The sequence below is a fragment of the Oncorhynchus clarkii genome, chromosome 16, assembly GCF_045791955.1.
Source record: "Oncorhynchus clarkii lewisi isolate Uvic-CL-2024 chromosome 16, UVic_Ocla_1.0, whole genome shotgun sequence".
NCBI lineage: Eukaryota > Metazoa > Chordata > Actinopteri > Salmoniformes > Salmonidae > Oncorhynchus > Oncorhynchus clarkii.
Genome location: NC_092162.1, coordinates 15,614,641 through 15,634,078, shown reverse-complemented (window position 1 = coordinate 15,634,078; position 19,438 = coordinate 15,614,641). Strand labels below are relative to the sequence as shown.

The 19,438-nt window shown below is 41.7% G+C and overlaps 1 protein-coding gene and 1 pseudogene across 1 annotated transcript in view; both read left to right on the top strand.

The window, feature by feature from the left end:
- Positions 1 to 13,503, top strand: part of LOC139367468 (ras-related protein Rab-26) — a 127,759-nt gene extending 114,256 nt beyond the window's left edge. The window contains exons 6-9 of the mRNA XM_071105681.1: positions 4,917 to 4,982; positions 5,252 to 5,308; positions 12,003 to 12,079; positions 12,287 to 13,503. Coding sequence (XP_070961782.1) covers positions 4,917 to 4,982; positions 5,252 to 5,308; positions 12,003 to 12,079; positions 12,287 to 12,389 — 303 coding nt within the window. The 3' untranslated portion in view covers positions 12,390 to 13,503. The remainder of the gene's footprint in view (positions 1 to 4,916; positions 4,983 to 5,251; positions 5,309 to 12,002; positions 12,080 to 12,286) is intronic.
- Positions 13,504 to 17,261: 3,758 nt separating this feature from the next.
- On the top strand, positions 17,262 to 18,452 carry LOC139367276 (toll-like receptor 13; annotated as a pseudogene).
- The last annotated feature ends 986 nt before the right edge of the window (positions 18,453 to 19,438 follow it).

The following is a 19,438-nucleotide window of genomic DNA, read 5'->3' as shown; positions in this document are numbered from 1 at the left end:
AAGTCGGTTAGGACATCAACTTTGTGCATGACACAAGTAATTTTTCCAACAATTGTTTACAGACAGATTATTTCACTTATAATTCACTTTATCACAATTCCAGTGGGTCAGAAGTTTACATACACTAAGTTGACTGTGCCTTTAAACAGCTTGGAAAATTCCAGAAAATTATGTCATGGCTTTAAAAAATGCTGATAGGCTAATTTACATAATTTAAGTCAATTGGAGGTGCACCTGTGGATGTATTTCAAGGCCTAACTTAAAACTCACTGGCTCTTTGCTTGACATCATGGAAAAATCTAAAGAAATCAGCCAAGACCTCAGAAAAAAAGAAATTGTAGACCTCCACAAGTCCTTGGGAGCAATTTCCAAATGCCTGAAGGTATCACGTTCATCTGTCAATACAGTAGTACGCAAGTATAAACACCATGGGACCACGCAGCCATCATACCGCTCAGGAAGGAGACGTGTTCTGTCTCCTAGAGATTAACGTACTTTGGTGTGAAAAGTGGAACTCAATACCAGAACAACAGCAAAGGACCTTGTGAAGATGCTGGAGGAAACCGGTACAAAAGTATCTATATCCACAGTAAAATGAGTCCTTTATCGACATAACCCGAAAGGCCGCTCAGCAAGGAAGAAGCCACTGCTCCAAAACCGCCATAAAAAAGCCAGACTTCGGTTTGCAACTACACATGGGGACAAAGATCGTACTTTTTGTCCTCTGGTCTGATTAAACAAAAATAGAACTGTTTGGCCATAATGACCATCGTTATGTTTGGAGGAAAAAGGGGGAGGCTTACAAGTCGAAGAACACCATCCCAACCGTGAAGCACGGGGGTGGCAGCATCATATTGTGTGGGTGCTTTGCTGCAGGAGGGACTCGTGCATTTCACAAAATAGATGGCATCATGAGGATGGAAAAGTATGTGGATATATTGAAGCAACATCTCAAGACATCAGTCAGGAAGTTAAAGCTTGGTTGCAAATGGGTCTTCCAAATGGACAATGACCCCAAGCATACTTCCAAAGTTGTGGCAAAATGGCTTAAGGACAACAAAGTCAAGGCATTGGAGTGACCATCACAAAGCCCTGACCTCATTCCTATTGAACATTTGTTGGCAGAAATGAAAAAGCGTGTGCGAGCAAGGAGGCCTACAATCCTGACTCAGTTACACCAGCTCTGTCAGGAGGAATGGGCCAAAATTCCCCCAACTTATTGTGGGATGCTTGTGGAAGGTTACCCAAAAGTTTGACCCAAGTTAAACAATGTAAAGGTAATGCTACCAAATACTAATTGAGTGTATGTAAACTTCTGACCCACTGGGAATGAGATGAAAGAAATAAAAGATTAAATAAATCATTCTCTCTACTATTATTCTAACATTTCACATTCTTAAAATAAAGTGGTGATCCTAACTGACCTAAGACAGTTTTTTTAAATTCTAGAATTAAATGTCAGGAATTGTGAAAAACTGAGTTTAAATGAAGTTGGCTAAGGTGTATGTAAACTTCCGACTTCAACTGTATAGTGTTAACGTAGTATACCATGGTAATTTATAAACTCCAGAAAGTATCAAAGATCAGAAATTGACAGGCTACGTGAGAAAAAAATATGCCATTGAATATGTGCTACGTAACCCAAAGGCCCTTGCACATGATGCTGATGTCAGGCTTGCATGTGAGTGTCAATCATTTTAGTCCAAGGATATGATCGAAACTTAAGTCTTCATATAAAGTAATCCCGATGCTTCTCCGTGGTGCAGGATGAATGAATATGGTCCCGATGTGTCAGTTTACATGGTGCTAAACATCTTCGCCGGCATTTCACAGTGTTTTATGTAATCCAATGGAAGAGATTTATCAACATAACAAAAATAAACTTAAACATGACGTCTAACGTTCAACTATCTTGCCTGTCATATAGAAGAAACTGAGCTAACCTCTCTGGGGTAGGCGGGACGCTTGCGTCCCACATGGCCAGTAGCCAGGGAAAATGCAGAGCACCAAATTCAAATGCAATTCTATAAAAATCTAACTTTCATTAAATTACACATGCAAGATAGCACATTAAAGCTACACTCGTTGTGAATCCAGCCAACATGTCAGATTTCAAAAAGGCTTTTTGGCGAAAGCATTAGATGCTATTATCTGATGATAGCACAATAGTAAACAATGAGAGTAGCATATTTCAACTCTGCAGGCGCGACACGAAACACAGAAATAAAATATAAATCATGCCTTACCTTTGACAAGCTTTTTTGGGGGCATTTCTATATGTCCCAAAAACATCACAGATGGTCCTTTTGTTCGATTAATTCCGTCGATATATATCCAAAATGTCAATTTATTTAGTGCGTTTGATCCAGAAAAACACCGCTTCCAACTTATGCAACGTCGCTACAAAATATCTCAAAAGTTACCCCGAATGGTTTGTCCTCCGGGTTTCGCCTGCTAAATAAGTTCTGTTATACTCACAGACATGATTCAAACAGTTTTAAAACTTCAGCGTGTTTCTATCCAATACTAATAATAATATGCCTATATTAGGATCTGGGACAGAGTAGGAGGCAGTTCAGTTTGGGCACGCTATTTATCCAAAAGTGAAAATGCTGCCCCCTACCCCAAACAGGCTAACTGATGAGCACATACAGGCTAAAAAATGTTGTTTAAAAAAATGTTTTTTTAAAAGAGCACATACAGGCTACAAGTATATAAGGAAACTTTGAGTTGGCTAGCTATTCATATTATTCACTTAACTGTTATGCTAGCTACAGTACTACAGTAACAGCTAATACATTAGCTAATGTTACTTAGCTTGCCAATAGTCAAAAATCGATTCAAATCAAACTTTATTTGTGATATGCGCCGAATTCAACAAGTGTAGACCTTACCGTGAAATGCTTACTTACAACCCCTTAACCAACAGTGCAGTTCAAGAAGAGGTAAGAAAATATTTACCAAATAAACTAAAGTAAAAAAAAAATAATAATAATAATAAAAAGTAACACAATAACATAACAATAACGAGGCTATATACAGGGGGTACCGGTATCGAGTCTGACAGGAGTACAGGTTCGTTGAGGTAATTTGTACATGGGGTAAAATGACTATGCATAGATAATAAACAGTAAGTAGCTGCAGTGTACAAAACAGGGGGGGGGGGGGTCAATGTAATAGTCCGGTGGCCATTTGATTAATTGTTCAGCAGTCTTATGGCTTGGGAGTAGAAGCTGTTAAGGAGACTTTTGGTCTTAGACTTGGCGCTCCGGTACCGCTTGCCGTGCGGTAGCAGAGAAAACAGTCTATGACTTGGGTGACTGGAGTCTCTGACAATTTTATGGGCTTTCCTCTTCACATAATCCGAGATGGTTTAGTTCTCCCTAGTCCAGAGTCGTGGTAAAATTCACAGCGGCAACACAAGTAGGAAGAAGATTCACGTATGACAGGTGATGAACACCTCGACTTGAGAGGGAGATGCAAACTCGTGTGACCATCCATTGTAAGTCAGCCGTAGTTTAGCTGGGAAGGCTATTCCATAGGCAATGTTGAGGAACCTGAGCTGGCGTGTGACCCCGTCGTAGCCTTTTCTTTTTCCGGGCAAGTTTTATTTAACCTTTATTTAACTAGACAAGTCAGTTAAGAACAAATTCTTATTTACAATGACAGCCTACCCCGGCCAAACCCTCCCCTAACCTGGACGACGCTGTGCAAATTGTGCACCCCCTATGGGACTCCTGATCACGGCCGGTTGTGATACAGCCCGGGATCGAACCAGGGTCTATAGTGACGCCTCTAGCACTGAGGTGTAGTGCCTTAGACTGCTGCGCCACTCAGATAGGTTAGGGAAGAACATGATCTCTTGGTCCCTGTGCATCACCTTGCCCATAGCCCTGGATTTCCGCATCACTCTGACTTTGTCTCAAGGAGAGGGGTGGTTTCTCGGGCTTGTATGAGCCAGAAGCCAATGGGCTTTTTCAATGTGCAGTTGTTCGGCCCCAATGCCTCGGGAAGCCTACTCTCGAGAAATGCAACTGCGTCACCATTTTCCACTTTTTCATGTAGATTAACCAGTCTCAAATTAGACTACCTGTGTAGATTGTCGAGCGAGCTTAGTTTTGAAGTAAGGTCTGCCATCTGTTTTTCCAAACTTTTCGGTCGTTGTTTTGACAGTGACGACGGTATCTTCCACCATGCTAATGCGTTCCCCTGCTTCATCCAAGCGTGTGGAGTAGGCTTGAAGGTCACGTTTAACCTCACTAATCCCTGTTAGAACACCTTCGAGTTTGGTGGAAAAGTCCTCCCTCATGGCAGAGATTGCTTCCAAAACCCCTTGGTTCTGCTTCTGGTTTAGGTCGTCTACATCGTTGGTAGCCATGTCGGACTCGTGGTGTGAGGAGCTTGCAGGGCTAACTGTGTTAGTAGAGCTGGCTGAATTAGCAGGGCTAACTGGCCTAGCGTCGACTACATTGTCGTTGAAAGATGTTCTTCTTGTTTTAGGAGGACTATGTTTAAGTCGGTTCATCAAGGATGTAGAAACGCCTGAAATTGTCCAATAAAATTGCTGTTCGTGTTACGAGGATGTAAAAGAAGAGATGAAAAGAAGTTTAGCCGAAATTGTCAGGAGAGCACTAAAAACGAATCCGTTCAGTTCAACGCCATAACCACGCCCATTTCATTAGTATTTACAGATGGAATATAAGTTTGTTATTAAGGCACATGATAGTTCACATGTTCCGGAAGGCATTTCTGCCAACAACAAAAAAACATTTTATAAAAAAATCAATGTTTACATTCAAATGCCTCTCTTATGAAGCAGTGATATGCAACATACGCCTAGTTTCCTGAAACGAGTCACATATCTCTCTCTCTTTATTTCTCTCTCTCTCTGCCCCTCTCTCTCTCCCTCTCTCCAGGCATGGCTGACAGAGATCCATGAGTACGCTCAGCAGGACGTGGTGCTAATGCTGCTGGGGAACAAGGTCAGCCCCCCCACTGAAAGGACGGACGAATGGATGGATGGATGGATAATAAGTACATTACTATGAATTGAGAGAGAGAAAGAACGAGGTAGATATTGATGGACGGATGATGAGTGCATTACTATCAATGGAGAGAGCGCAAAAGGAGGTAGATATATGCGTCTCTGCAGAAAATAAAGGAGAGGATGCTGTTAGTGTGAGTAGATGATGAAACAGAGAATAGATGAAAGGAGAGAATGTTTTCAGGAGATATTTGTGATCTCTTACAGGCTGATGCAACACACGAGAGAGTGGTGAAGAGAGAGGAAGGAGAGAAACTGGCCAAGGTGCGCTGTTAGGAAAGAAAATACACAACTCAATCACACAGTATTGACCCTTTTGATGTCTAGGTTTCGATCTATTTTAGTCTGCATAGACGGGTGACAGTCCGGGTGTGTCTTGATTTCTCTACTTATTTATTCATAGGTGCACCTTCTGTTGTTATTGTTCGGAGGTTTTTTTTTCTCTCTTCTTTTTTTTTACCCAATTTCATGGTATTCAATTGGTAGTTACAGTCTTGTCTCAATGCTGCAACTCCCGTACGGACTCGGGAGAGGCAAAGGTCAAGAGCCATGCGTCCTCCAAAACACAACCCAACCAAGCCGCACTGCTTCTTGACATAATGTCCACTTAACCCGGATGCCAGCCGCACCAATGTGTCGGAGGAAACACTGTACACCCGACGACTGTGTCAGTGTGCACTGTGCCCGGCCCACCACAGAAGTCGCTCGTGTGAGATGGGACATGGACTTCCCTGCCGGCCAAACCCTCCTATAACCCGGACAATGCTGGGCCAATTCTGCGCCACCCCATTGGTCTCCCGGTCACGGTCGGCTACGACAGAGCCTGGACTCTAACCCAGAATATCTAGTGGCACAGCTAGCACTGCGAAGCAGTGCCTTAGACCACTGCGCCACTCGAGAGGCCTTGTTTGGAGTCTTTGAAGTGAGTTCGAGAAATGTATTTTGCACACCTGGGAAAACACCATTCTAAACAGCACACCTGGGAAAACACCATTCTAAACAGCACACCTGGGAAAACACCATTCTAAACAGCACACCTGGGAAAACACCATTCTAAACAGCACACCTGGGAAAACACCATTCTAAACAGCACACCTGGGAAAACACCATTCTAAACAGAGCACACCTGGGAAAACACCATTCTAAACAGAGCACACCTGGGAAAACACCATTCTAAACAGCGGACCTAGGAAAACACCATTCTAAACAGCACACCTGGGAAAACACCATTCTAAACAGCACACCTGGGAAAACACCATTCTAAACAGAGCACACCTGGGAAAACACCATTCTAAACAGAGCACACCTGGGAAAACACCATTCTAAACAGCACACCTGGGAAAACACCATTCTAAACAGCACACCTGGGAAAACACCATTCTAAACAGCACACCTGGGAAAACACCATTCTAAACAGCACACCTGGGAAAACACCATTCTAAACAGCACACCTGGGAAAACACCATTCTAAACAGCGGACCTAGGAAAACACCATTCTAAACAGCACACCTGGGAAAACACCATTCTAAACAGCGGACCTAAGAAAACACCATTCTAAACAGAACACCTGGGAAAACACCATTCTAAACAGCGGACCTAGGAAAACACCATTCTAAACAGCGGACCTAGGAAAACACCATTCTAAACAGCACACCTGGGAAAACACCATTCTAAACAGCGGACCTGAGAAAACACCATTCTAAACAGAACACCTGGGAAAACACCATTCTAAACAGCACACCTGGGAAAACACCATTCTAAACTGCACACCTGGGAAAACACCATTCTAAACAGAACACCTGGGAAAACACCATTCTAAACAGCACACCTGGGAAAACACCATTCTAAACAGCGGACCTGAGAAAACACCATTCTAAACAGCGGACCTAGGAAAACACCATTCTAAACAGCACATTCAAAATACTTCACCAGAAAGCATGACAGAGAAATCAAGGACCATTAACTTCTTTAAAAAAATAGCTGTGGATTGTTTGAAATCACAAGCTTGTTGGCCTATGCCTATTTGGGAAGCCCGCAAAGATTTTGGCGAGTCTCTCAAGAATGGCTCAGCTGTCTCCCGCCAATTCTTGCACATTTTTATTTTTTTATATTTTTTATTTCACCTTTATTTAACCAGGTAGGCTAGGTGAGAACAAGTTCTCATTTACAACTGCAACCTGGCCAAGATAAAGCACAGCAGTTCAACACACACAACAACACAGAGTTACACATTGAATAAACAAACATACAGTCAGTAGAAAAAGTCTATATACAGTGAGTGCAAATGAGGGAGTTAAGGCAATAAATAGGCCATGGTGGAGAAATAATTACAATATAGCAATTAAACACTGGAATGGTAGATGTGCAGAAGATGAATGTGCAAGTAGAGATACTGGGGTGCAAAGGAGCAAGATAAATAAATAAATACAGTATGGGGATGAGGTAGATACAGTGCCTTGCGAAAGTATTCGGCCCCCTTGAACTTTGCGACCTTTTGCCACATTTCAGGCTTCAAACATAAAGATATAAAACTGTATTTTTTTGTGAAGAATCAACAAAAAGTGGGACACAATCATGAAGTGGAACGACATTTATTGGATATTTCAAACTTTTTTAACAAATCAAAAACTGAAAAATTGGGCGTGCAAAATTATTCAGCCCCCTTAAGTTAATAATTTGTAGCGCCACCTTTTGCTGCGATTACAGCTGTAAGTCGCTTGGGGTATGTCTCTATCAGTTTTGCACATCGAGAGACTGACATTTTTTCCCATTCCTCCTTGCAAAACAGCTCGAGCTCAGTGAGGTTGGATGGAGAGCATTTGTGAACAGCAGTTTTCAGTTCTTTCCACAGATTCTCGATTGGATTCAGGTCTGGACTTTGACTTGGCCATTCTAACACCTGGATATGTTTATTTTTGAACCATTCCATTGTAGATTTTGCTTTATGTTTTGGATCATTGTCTTGTTGGAAGACAAATCTCCGTCCCAGTCTCAGGTCTTTTGCAGACTCCATCAGGTTTTCTTCCAGAATGGTCCTGTATTTGGCTCCATCCATCTTCCCATCAATTTTAACCATCTTCCCTGTCCCTGCTGAAGAAAAGCAGGCCCAAACCATGATGCTGCTACCACCATGTTTGACAGTGGGGATGGTGTGTTCAAGGTGATGAGCTGTGTTGCTTTTACGCCAAACATAACGTCTTGCATTGTTGCCAAAAAGTTCAATTTTGGTTTCATCTGACCAGAGCACCTTCTTCCACATGTTTGGTGTGTCTCCCAGGTGGCTTGTGGCAAACTTTAAACAACAGTTTTTATGGATATCTTTAAAAATGGCTTTCTTCTTGCCACTCTTCCATAAAGGCCAGATTTGTGCAATATACGACTGATTGTTGTCCTATGGACAGAGTCTCCCACCTCAGCTGTAGATCTCTGCAGTTCATCCAGAGTGATCATGGGCCTCTTGGCTGCATCTCTGATCAGTCTTCTCCTTGTATGAGCTGAAAGTTTAGAGGGCCAGGTCTTGGTAGATTTGCAGTGGTCTGATACTCCTTCCATTTCTATATTATCGCTTGCACAGTGCTCCTTGGGATGTTTAAAGCTTGGGAAATCTTTTTGTATCCAAATCCGGCTTTAAACTTCTTCACAACAGTATCTCGGACTTGCCTGGTGTGTTCCTTGTTCTTCATGATGCTCTCTGCGCTTTTAATGGACCTCTGAGACTATCACAGTGCAGGTGCATTCATACGGAGACTTGATTACACACAGGTGGATTGTATTTATCATCATTAGTCATTTAGGTCAACATTGGATCATTCAGAGATCCTCACTGAACTTCTGGAGAGAGTTTGCTGCACTGAATAATTTTGCACGCCCATATTTTTCAGTTTTTGTTTTGTAAAAAAAGTTTGAAATATCCAATAAATGTAGTTCCACTTCATGATTGTGTCCCACTTGTTGTTGATTCTTCACAAAAAAATACAGTTTTATATCTTTATGTTTGAAGCCTGAAATGTGGCAAAAGGTCGCAAAGTTCAAGAGGGCCGAATACTTTCGCAGGGCACTGTAGATGGGCTGTTTACAGATGGGCTATGTACGGGTGCAATGATCTGTGAGCTGCTATGTGAGGGAGATATGAGTCTCCAGCTTCAGTGATTTTTGCAGTTCGTTCCAGTCATTGGCAGCAGAGAACTGCAAGGAAAGGCTACCAAATGAGGAATTGGCTTTGGGGGTGACCATTAAAATATACCTGCTGGAGCACGTGCTACGAGTGGGTGCTGCTATGGTGACCAGTGAGCTGAGATAAGGCGGTGCTTTACCCAGCAGAGACTTGTAGATAACCTGTAGCCAGTGGGTTTTGCGATGAGTATGAAGCGAGGGCCAACCAACGAGAGCGTACAGGTCGCAGTGGTGGGTAGTATATGGGACTTTGGTGACAAAACGGATGGCACTGTGATAGACTGCATCCAATTTGATAAGTAGAGTGTTGGAGGATATTTTATAGATGACATCGCCGAAGTCGAGGATCGGTAGGATGGTCAGTTTTACGAGGGTATGTTTGGCAGCATGAGTGAAGGATGCTATGTTGCGATATAGGAAGCAGATTCTAGATTTCATTTTGGATTGGAGATGCTTAATGTGAGTCTGGAAGGAGAGTTTACAGTCTAAACAGACACCTAGGTATTTGTAGTTGTCCACGTATTCTAAGTCAGAGCCGTCCAGAGAAGTGATGCTGGACATTCATTGTTTCCTTGCGTGAGTTGTTTTAGCATTGATTTTAGATTTTTATCAATTCCCCATTACATATGTCACCAGTAGTAAATGTACCGTTAATCCCTGTAATTTAGTTACATACATTTCTATTAATGCATTTATTAATTACAGTAATTTACCGTTCTCATTCTTGGAGTGGAAACGTATAGATATTTACACTACCAGTCAAAAGTTTGGACACACCTAATCATTCCAGGCTTTTTCTTCATTTTTACTATTTTCTACATTGTAGAATAGTGAAGACATCAAAACTATTAAATAACACATATAGAATCATGAAGTAACCAAAAAAGTGTTAAACCATTTTTTTTTTAAATTTAATTTGAGATTCTTCAAAGTAGCCACCCTTTGCCTTGATGACAGCTTTGCACAATCTTGGCGTTCTCAACCAGCTTCATGAGGTATTCACCTGGAATGCATTTCAATTAGCAGACGTGCCTTGTTAAAAGTTAATTGTGGAATTTATTTCCTTCTTAATGCATTTGAGTCAATCAGTTGTGTTGTGACAAGGTAGGCGTGTGTATACAGAATATAGCCCTATTTGGTAAAAGACAAAGTCCATATTAATGCAAGAACAGCTCAAATAAGCAAAGAGAAAATACAGTCTATCATTACTTTAAGACATGAAGGTCTGTCAATGCGTAAAATTTCATGAACTTTGAAAACTTCTTCAAGTACTGTCGCAAATACCATCAAGCGCTATGATGAAAGTGGCTCTCATGAGGACCGCCACAGGAATGAAATACCCAGAGTTACCTCTGCTGCAGAGGACAAGTTCATTAGAGTTAACAGCATCTCAGATTGCAGCCCAAATAAATGGTTCACAGAGTTCAAGTAACGGACACATCTCAACATCAACTGTTCAGAGGAGACTGGGTGAATCAGGCCTCGAATTGCTGCAAAGCAACCACTACTAAAGGACACCAATAATTAGAAGAGACTTCCTTGGGCCAAGAAACACAAGCAATGGACATTAGATCGGTGGAAATCAGAGTGAAGGAAAAACAGGCAACAACTGTTTGAAAGCCAACAACCGGTGAAGCTGGTTGAGAGAATGCCAAGAGTGTGCAAAGCTGTCATCAAGGCAAAGGGAGGCTACTTAGAAGAATCTAACACTTTTTTTGTTACTACATGATTGCATTTGTGTTATTTCATAGTTTTGATGTCTTCACTATTATTCTACAATGTAGAAAATAGTAAAATAAAGAAAAACCCTTGAATCAGCAGGTGTGTCCAAACGTTTGACTGGTACTGTATGTTCGTAAATATTAAAAAGTACCATAGTGATTGAGTGTCCATATACTGTAGCTATACCATATTATTTGCTTTGCCTCCAAGTAAACCTCCAATTGTTCTGCACTGTTCCACCCGCTGAACCCATCCCCACCATCCCAAATTGGGTTGTCATTCTAGTGACCGGCAGACCACCCCGTTCTCCCGGATCCCAGGGCCCGAGAGACCGAGACTCATACTTCGAAAAGAGCACACAGTGCCACCCACAGAACAGAAGCCGATCAACCGCCAAAATCATTTCCAATGCCCTTACCTCGTTTTGTATCATATATAGTTCTAAAAAAATACATTTACATATTTAAAAAATGTGCGTATCTTAATTTCCACAATTCACAAATAATATGTGTAATAATAATGTAGGCAGTTAATATGAAGGATTGTTACCTATACCCAGGATTGCCATTACAAAGAGTACATTTTTGGCAAGCAGTTACTATTTTAGCAAACAATTATTGTGATTCATCCTATAGTGTCCCTAACATCATTACCCCATAGCAACAGATGTGGGACACACACACACACACACACACACACACACACACACACACACACACACACACACACACACACACACACACACGGTTCTCATCAGCAGCTTTGAGAAATTCCTCCTCACCCATCAGGGGGCTTTGGCTTTGTAGGACCAACCCTGGCAGGCAGGCTCAGAGTGGAAACATTGTTTGCAGAGTTCACACCCTGCTGCACTTGTAATGAAAATTATGCAAATTAACCTATAGAACGATATTTCCATGCAATGGGATTTTTTTGTGGGGGGGGGGGGGGGGTGGGGGGTCAGCAACAGTTTTATTTATCGGCTTTTCACAATATTGCATACACACAAACACACCAGGTACTTAATACCCTAAAACTTGGTGGACTCTCACTCTACCCTGTGCAGGAGTTTGCTGTGCCCTTCATGGAGACCAGTGCTAAATCTGGCCTGAACGTGGAGCTGGCATTTACAGCTGTGGCCAGGTGAGTAGGATGTTTACCACTGCTGTGTTCTCTAGAGATGACATGTCAATCAATGCCTTTTTGTTTTGTCATACATGTGATTTGGAAATAAACACAGAATCAAAAATAAACCTATGCAGTAAATATGCTGAAACGAGATTGAATCTCCCCGTCCTTTTCTTCTTTCTTTATTGCTTTCTCTGCCCTTTGTTTTCTCTTTTCTCTCAGAGAGCTGAAGCACAGGTCACTGAAGGAGCCTGATGAACCAACGTTTCAGCTTGAAGATTATGTCAACAAGGAGATGAAGAGTGCTGGTTGCTGCCGCACATAAACCTGTTCTTTCTGTGTGTGTGTGTGTGTGGCTGTGGCCTATTGGCTATGAGTCTGTCTCGTGTGTGTGTGTATATGTCTACCGGTGTATAAAGTGTGTGTCGCTGTTTCCTTTTCCCCATGTGTGTGTGTGTGATACGTTTTTAACAGTGGTGGTTGTGTATGTATGTGTAGGGTGTACGAGTGAATTCATAATGCGTCATCTTCTGCCCCCTACTGTATGATAAAAGGATGACAGTTTCAGTGCATCGGTACAGTAAGAATCACAGCCTATTAGTCTATCAAACTCATTCAGTAAAGACCACCAAAGTAGACATCAAACAGCAACCTGTCAAAGTACACCCACTAGATTAAGCTGGAGCATTTCAAGTTACAGTACCTCTGTGTCATCTTACACATTCTCTGATGATTTCTCTTCCTGGTGATATTTTGTGTACTCATCCAAGTCCCCCACCCAACTGCAGAACTCTCCTGACCCACCTCTTCTTGCAGCTGTGAATGTATCTAAACGGTCCCCATTTGTACCCCTTCGCATTATCCTCGTTTGGATCCATCGTTCATGATCCATTGGAGTCCTTTTGTGCAATATTACTAAGAAAGTATGTGGTGTATATATTTTAAATGAAATGTATAATCTAGAGCTTTATAGTTTGCATTACTTATAAATGGTTGTCCTGTTGAGGCCAAATGGAACACGGTGTCAAGTGATGTAGAAAGTCAAGAGATTGTCAAGTAGCAGAACAAGAAACTGTGGGCTGTTTATACAATTCAAAATGTGCATTGAGGCAAGATAATATCAATATGGATCTTTGTAAATCTATAACACTCTATGGAAGGGTTTGTTCAAATGTTTAAATGTTGTTTATGTGTTTCTGTACAGGGTGTCCAACATCATGTTATTGATATTCTGGAGGCAAAACATCTGTCCTGTATTTGAATACAGTATTGTTCAGTATACCTACCTTGACTTTATTTCAGAAATGCTACAATTGTATCTATATCATTCTTTTCCGAACCATGGTATTTTGAAGAGATGCACTCCGCACATCTGACCTTCGTATCGATTTACAACACTTTTTAATTCAGTGGATTCATCATATCATATCATATATACAGTGCCTTGCGAAAGTATTCGGCCCCCTTGAACTTTGCGACCTTTTGCCACATTTCAGGCTTCAAACATAAAGATATAAAACTGTATTTTTTTGTGAAGAATCAACAACAAGTGGGACACAATCATGAAGTGGAACGACATTTATTGGATATTTCAAACTTTTTTAACATTGCAAAAACTGAACAATTGGGCGTGCAAAATTATTCAGCCCCCTTAAGTTAATACTTTGTAGCGCCACCTTTTGCTGCGATTACAGCTGTAAGTCGCTTGGGGTATTTCTCTATCAGTTTTGCACATCGAGAGACTGACATTTTTTCCCATTCCTCCTTGCAAAACAGCTCGAGCTCAGTGAGGTTGGATGGAGAGCATTTGTGAACAGCAGTTTTCAGTTCTTTCCACAGATTCTCGATTGGATTCAGGTCTGGACTTTGACTTGGCCATTCTAACACCTGGATATGTTTATTATTGAACCATTCCATTGTAGATTTTGCTTTATGTTTTGGATCATTGTCTTGTTGGAAGACAAATCTCCGTCCCAGTCTCAGGTCTTTTGCAGACTCCATCAGGTTTTCTTCCAGAATGGTCCTGTATTTGGCTCAATCCATCTTCCCATCAATTTTAACCATCTTCCCTGTCCCTGCTGAAGAAAAGCAGGCCCAAACCATGATGCTGCCACCACCATGTTTGACAGTGGGGATGGTGTGTTCAGCTGTGTTGCTTTTACGCCAAACATAACGTTTTGCATTGTTGCCAAAAAGTTCAATTTTGGTTTCATCTGACCAGAGCACCTTCTTCCACATGTTTGGTGTGTCTCCCAGGTGGCTTGTGGCAAACTTTAAACAACACTTTTTATGGATATCTTTAAGAAATGGCTTTCTTCTTGCCACTCTTCCATAAAGGCCAGATTTGTGCAATATACGACTGATTGTTGTCCTATGGACAGAGTCTCCCACCTCAGCTGTAGATCTCTGCAGTTCATCCAGAGTGATCATGGGCCTCTTGGCTGCATCTCTGATCAGTCTTCTCCTTGTATGAGCTGAAAGTTTAGAGGGACGGCCAGGTCTTGGTAGATTTGCAGTGGTCTGATACTCCTTCCATTTCAATATTATCGCTTGCACAGTGCTCCTTGGGATGTTTAAAGCTTGGGAAATATTTTTGTATCCAAATCCGGCTTTAAACTTCTTCACAACAGTATCTCGGACCTGCCTGGTGTGTTCCTTGTTCTTCATGATGCTCTCTGCGCTTTTAACGGACCTCTGAGACTATCACAGTGCAGGTGCATTTATACGGAGACTTGATTACACACAGGTGGATTGTATTTATCATCATTAGTCATTTAGGTCAACATTGGATCATTCAGAGATCCTCACTGAACTTCTGGAGAGAGTTTGCTGCACTGAAAGTAAAGGGGCTGAATAATTTTGCACGCCCAATTTTTCAGTTTTTGATTTGTTAAAAAAGTTTGAAATATCCAATAAATGTCGTTCCACTTCATGATTATGTCCCACTTGTTGTTGATTCTTCACAAAAAAATACAGTTTTATATCTTTATGTTTGAAGCCTGAAATGTGGCAAAAGGTCGCAAAGTTAAAGGGGGCCGAATACTTTCGCAAGGCACTGTATATATATATATCATATATTCATATATATCATATATATTCATCATCATATAAAGAGAAATGTATGTAATTGCCTAATGTAAATGATATCGAGTTTCATACTGTATTTTGTTCCTGTTTAACTGAAGTACTATGATGCGCAATGAAAGAATATTGCTGGAATATTGAATAATGTACAGAGGGCAGCAAATCGTTCAATGTTTTGATTATAGAAAAGAGTGTACCTACTGTACTTCTATAATCCACTCAGACACAGTAAGTACATTTTTTCTATGTAACTTCAGTACTCACAATAAAGTTTAAGATGCACAGTAGTGAATGATATGATCTTGATTTCCTCAGATCTGAGTCCAATCCCTGCGTGAGTCCACAGCACCGCCATCTGGTCACATTAGGTCAGTTCAAGTCAAGTCTAAGGAACGTTCTTTCCATTATCAAGCGAGCGCTAAAGACATTCAAAGACATCTAAAGACATTCAAATGGTTGGCAAGGACGGCAGTCCATTTATTCTGCTCTTTATACCGTATTGAGTTGAAATGAAATGATGTTCACCTTTAAAAAACAGATTCCCAGGAAAACTATAACTGCTGCTTCTTTCTCAGTTATCTTTTAACAGTCACATTTTCATTCAAGTTTCAGGTTTAAATGTCACACGTACAGAGAACTGCCTTTCTTGCAAGCTCTAACCCCAACAATGTAGTACTAAAAATAACAAGGTAGAACAAAAACACGTGATATCTTACAGAAGCATAGTCCAAGACCTTTCTGTAAGATAAGAATTTGAAGAAGTTGAGATGAATCTGAAATAAAACCTCCTGTGTCCTTCCGGGGGGGTGGGTGTGTGTGTGTGTGTGTGTGTGTGTGTGTGTGTGTGTGTGTGTGTGTGTGTGTGTGTGTGTGTGTGTGTGTGTGTGTGTTTGGTTGGGCAAGTGTGAAGTGAAGTTTCCTGTCAAGGTTGATACTGAGACAATTATAGTCTCTGTCTACTGTCTCAGCTGTCACATTGAGCTGCATTTCCTGTAGCTGTGTCTTCAGGTTCATCTTAGGCAAATCTGCATCTATACCGTCGGGCAGTCGGTATAGATGCAGAGCGCTTTCGGAAGTTCAGACACAGAGTCTTACTTGCTCTTTGATCTTATCCATTTATTCCAATCCGTTCAAAGATTCACATACTCTTAAACAGTTAAGAATACAATGATTGTTCTCTGTAGATGCATTTGCTGGGATGAAACAGGTAGCCATGAACAGCTTGTCAGAGGTTTATTGTATGTTAATAACTCCCTGCACCTGTCAGGCAACATTGCCACTTTGAGGATCCCAAACTGCACCACCTCTAGTGGTTCAATTCAAGATGACCCAAGTTTCTATAGTCTTCAAGATGTTGTCTTGACTTCCCGTCGTCTGAAGACCATAGGTAGAGGTGTGTTTTGAAGGTTTTAAAAACATTTCATCTCTTAGCATACCTCTAAATGATCTACTGCAGATGCAACTACTGCAGTCGGGTGTCAGCCAAGTGGAATCATTTGAATTCTGTCAGGAGCATGTTGACTCTATCAGCTCTCAACTTCTTATGTTTCATTGACGACGGACCATATCAACTTTTCAATGTCTGCTATTCAAAAATGTTCAACAAATATTTATTGATCTGAGTTTTATCCATGTCTTGAGGAATCTCCAGTTTGTCTGTTTCTTTGGACAGTACTAGAGTCACATCCCCTTTGTAAAACTCAACACAGTCCTATCTTGTGTTTAAAGGTATTCTCATGGCTGTACAATAATAGTCTTAGCATACATCATAGCCAATTCTGTGGCATGAAAAACCTGGAAGAACTGGATTTGAAATACTGTGCCTTATAGGTTTTAAACCTAGGCCACATATCTGAAATCCAATAATTACATGTATTTGATATGTGCTGCTTTGAGTACCTCAATCTGGAGGTGAATCCACTGGTGAACAGTGAGGCATTATATTTTGCTCACCTTAGTTCAATACAGAATATGTCTCTTGGAGACCTGAAGTTCCCTCCAGAATCCAAGATTGAGCTCAATCTGACGTGTGTATTTGGCAGCATACCTCGGGGACTGACATAGCTCTACATCATCCCTGGCATGAGGCCCATGACTCTCATTATTGGGGGCAATGGTGGCCCGAACCCAGGCTTGGGCCTGCATACGGAAGGGACAGTCTCTTTTCAGGACAGTGAGAGGCCTTTCCAAGAGGCCTCTCACTCAAGTTCCTTCAATGCTTCAAGCTAGAATCGAATCCCTCAGATTTATTTGTGGATCTAACCAGTCTGAATACACTTGTGCACCTGAGGGATTTGCAACTTAACAGGAGTAGATCTCAATCAGCAGACTGGTTTTGAGATCATGTTTCACAACTGCAGGATCGACTACTTGGAAAAGGACCTTAGAGTAATAGATAGAATTACATTTGGTTATTAACAGTGAACTTATGATAATGAAAGAATTCCCTTGGCCCCTGAAAAGGTATCTGCTCATACAATAGCTTATTTTACAATGCAGTTGCGACAATGCTTGGTTTCATAACTGGGCAAAACGGAATCAATAAGTTAATGTCATGTTTTGGTACTGTACCTTTGAGGGATTACGTTGCAAATACGTCCACATGCATTGTTCTGTGAACGCAGGATTCATTTTGTTTGTCTACACCTCTCTGGGCCTCCTGTGGACACATGATTCATTTAGTTTGTCTGGGCCTCCTGTGGACACAGGATTTATTTAGTTTGTCTCCACCTCTCTGGGCCTCCAGCTCTTCATGCTGGTGGTTCTGCTACATCACCTGGCTGGCCACTATTGTCTGGCTCTGTTCCACATCCCTCACGGCTGGTTGGAGGAGGTCGTGTTTTGGAACAACAAGGGACAGTACCGGTACTTCGCCCTACAGCAGGAAAGACAAGCGCTGGGAGGTGTAGGAGGACCTGCCCAAGCTGGAACAAGGAGGTCCCCCTTTCCTGCGCTTGTGTCTGCACAGCAGAGACTTCCAGCTGGGGAAGGATATTGTGGACAATATCACAGAGAGCCTCTACAGTAGCTGCCGGACCGTCTCCTTGGTCAGCAGCCACTACCTCCTCAGAAACTGGTGCTCTTTAGAGATGAAGCTGGCCACTAACCGGCTGCGGGTGGAGAACGGGGAGATCCTCATCCTGGTCTTCTTGGAGGCCATCCCTCCTCGCCAGCTGTCCGCACACCTGGACTGGCCAGACTGGTGAAGATCAGGTCCCACCTGGACTGGCCAGAAGAGCTAGAACAATACCCAGCATTTTGGGACCGATTTGGGGCTACACTGGTGCCAAAAGACAGCCATTGACATGGTTACGTCTCAAAACTCAGGATCAACGTTTATGAATGGATTGTAGTGAAACATATCCTGTGTCTCCTGTACAAAAAGACAAAAAGAGACAAAGATGACTGCCAAGCTTCATCCTTACTCAAAATCATTATTGTGTCACTCATAATCATTACAAGTGCATCATGATGCGTCTTCAGCGGTGCATCTCACCTTCCTGTAGCTTCTCTCCTTAATCTGCAGGGATCTGAAGACACGGGTATGTGTGGTGATTCCAAGAGCCAGCCAATTTAGACTATTGAGATACACTCATATCAAATCAAATCAAATGTTATTGGTCACATACGCGTGTTTAGCAGATGTTATTGCGAGTGTTGCGAAATGACTTGTGTTTCTAGCTCCTAGAGTGCAGTAGTATCTAACAAGTAATATCTAACAATTTCACAATAATACATACAATACACACAAATCTAAGTGAAGGAATGGAATTAAGAATATATAAATATTTGTACGAGCAATGTCAGAGCGGCAGAGACTAAAATACAGCAGAACAGAATACAATACCGTATATACATATGAGATGAGTAATGCAAAATATGTAAACATTATTAAAGTGACTAGTATTCCATTATTAAAGTGGCCAGTGATTTCAAGTCTATGTATATTGGGCAGCAGCCTCTAATGTACTAGTGATGGCGTATTTAACAGTCTGGTGGCCTTGAGATAGATGTTGTTTTCAGTCTCTCGGTCTCAGCGTTGATGCACCTGTACTGACCAGGCAGTGACTCGGGTGGTTGTTGTCCTTGATTATCTTTTTGGCCTTCCTGTGACATCGTGCTGTAGGTGTCCTGGAGGACAGGTAGTGTTGAATGCTGAGCTATAGTCAATGAACTGCATTCTTACTTACGTATTCCTCTTGTCCAGATGGGATAGGGCAGTCTGTGGATCTATTGGGGCGGTAAGCAAATTGAAGTGGGACTAGGGTGTCAGGTAAGATAGAGGTGATC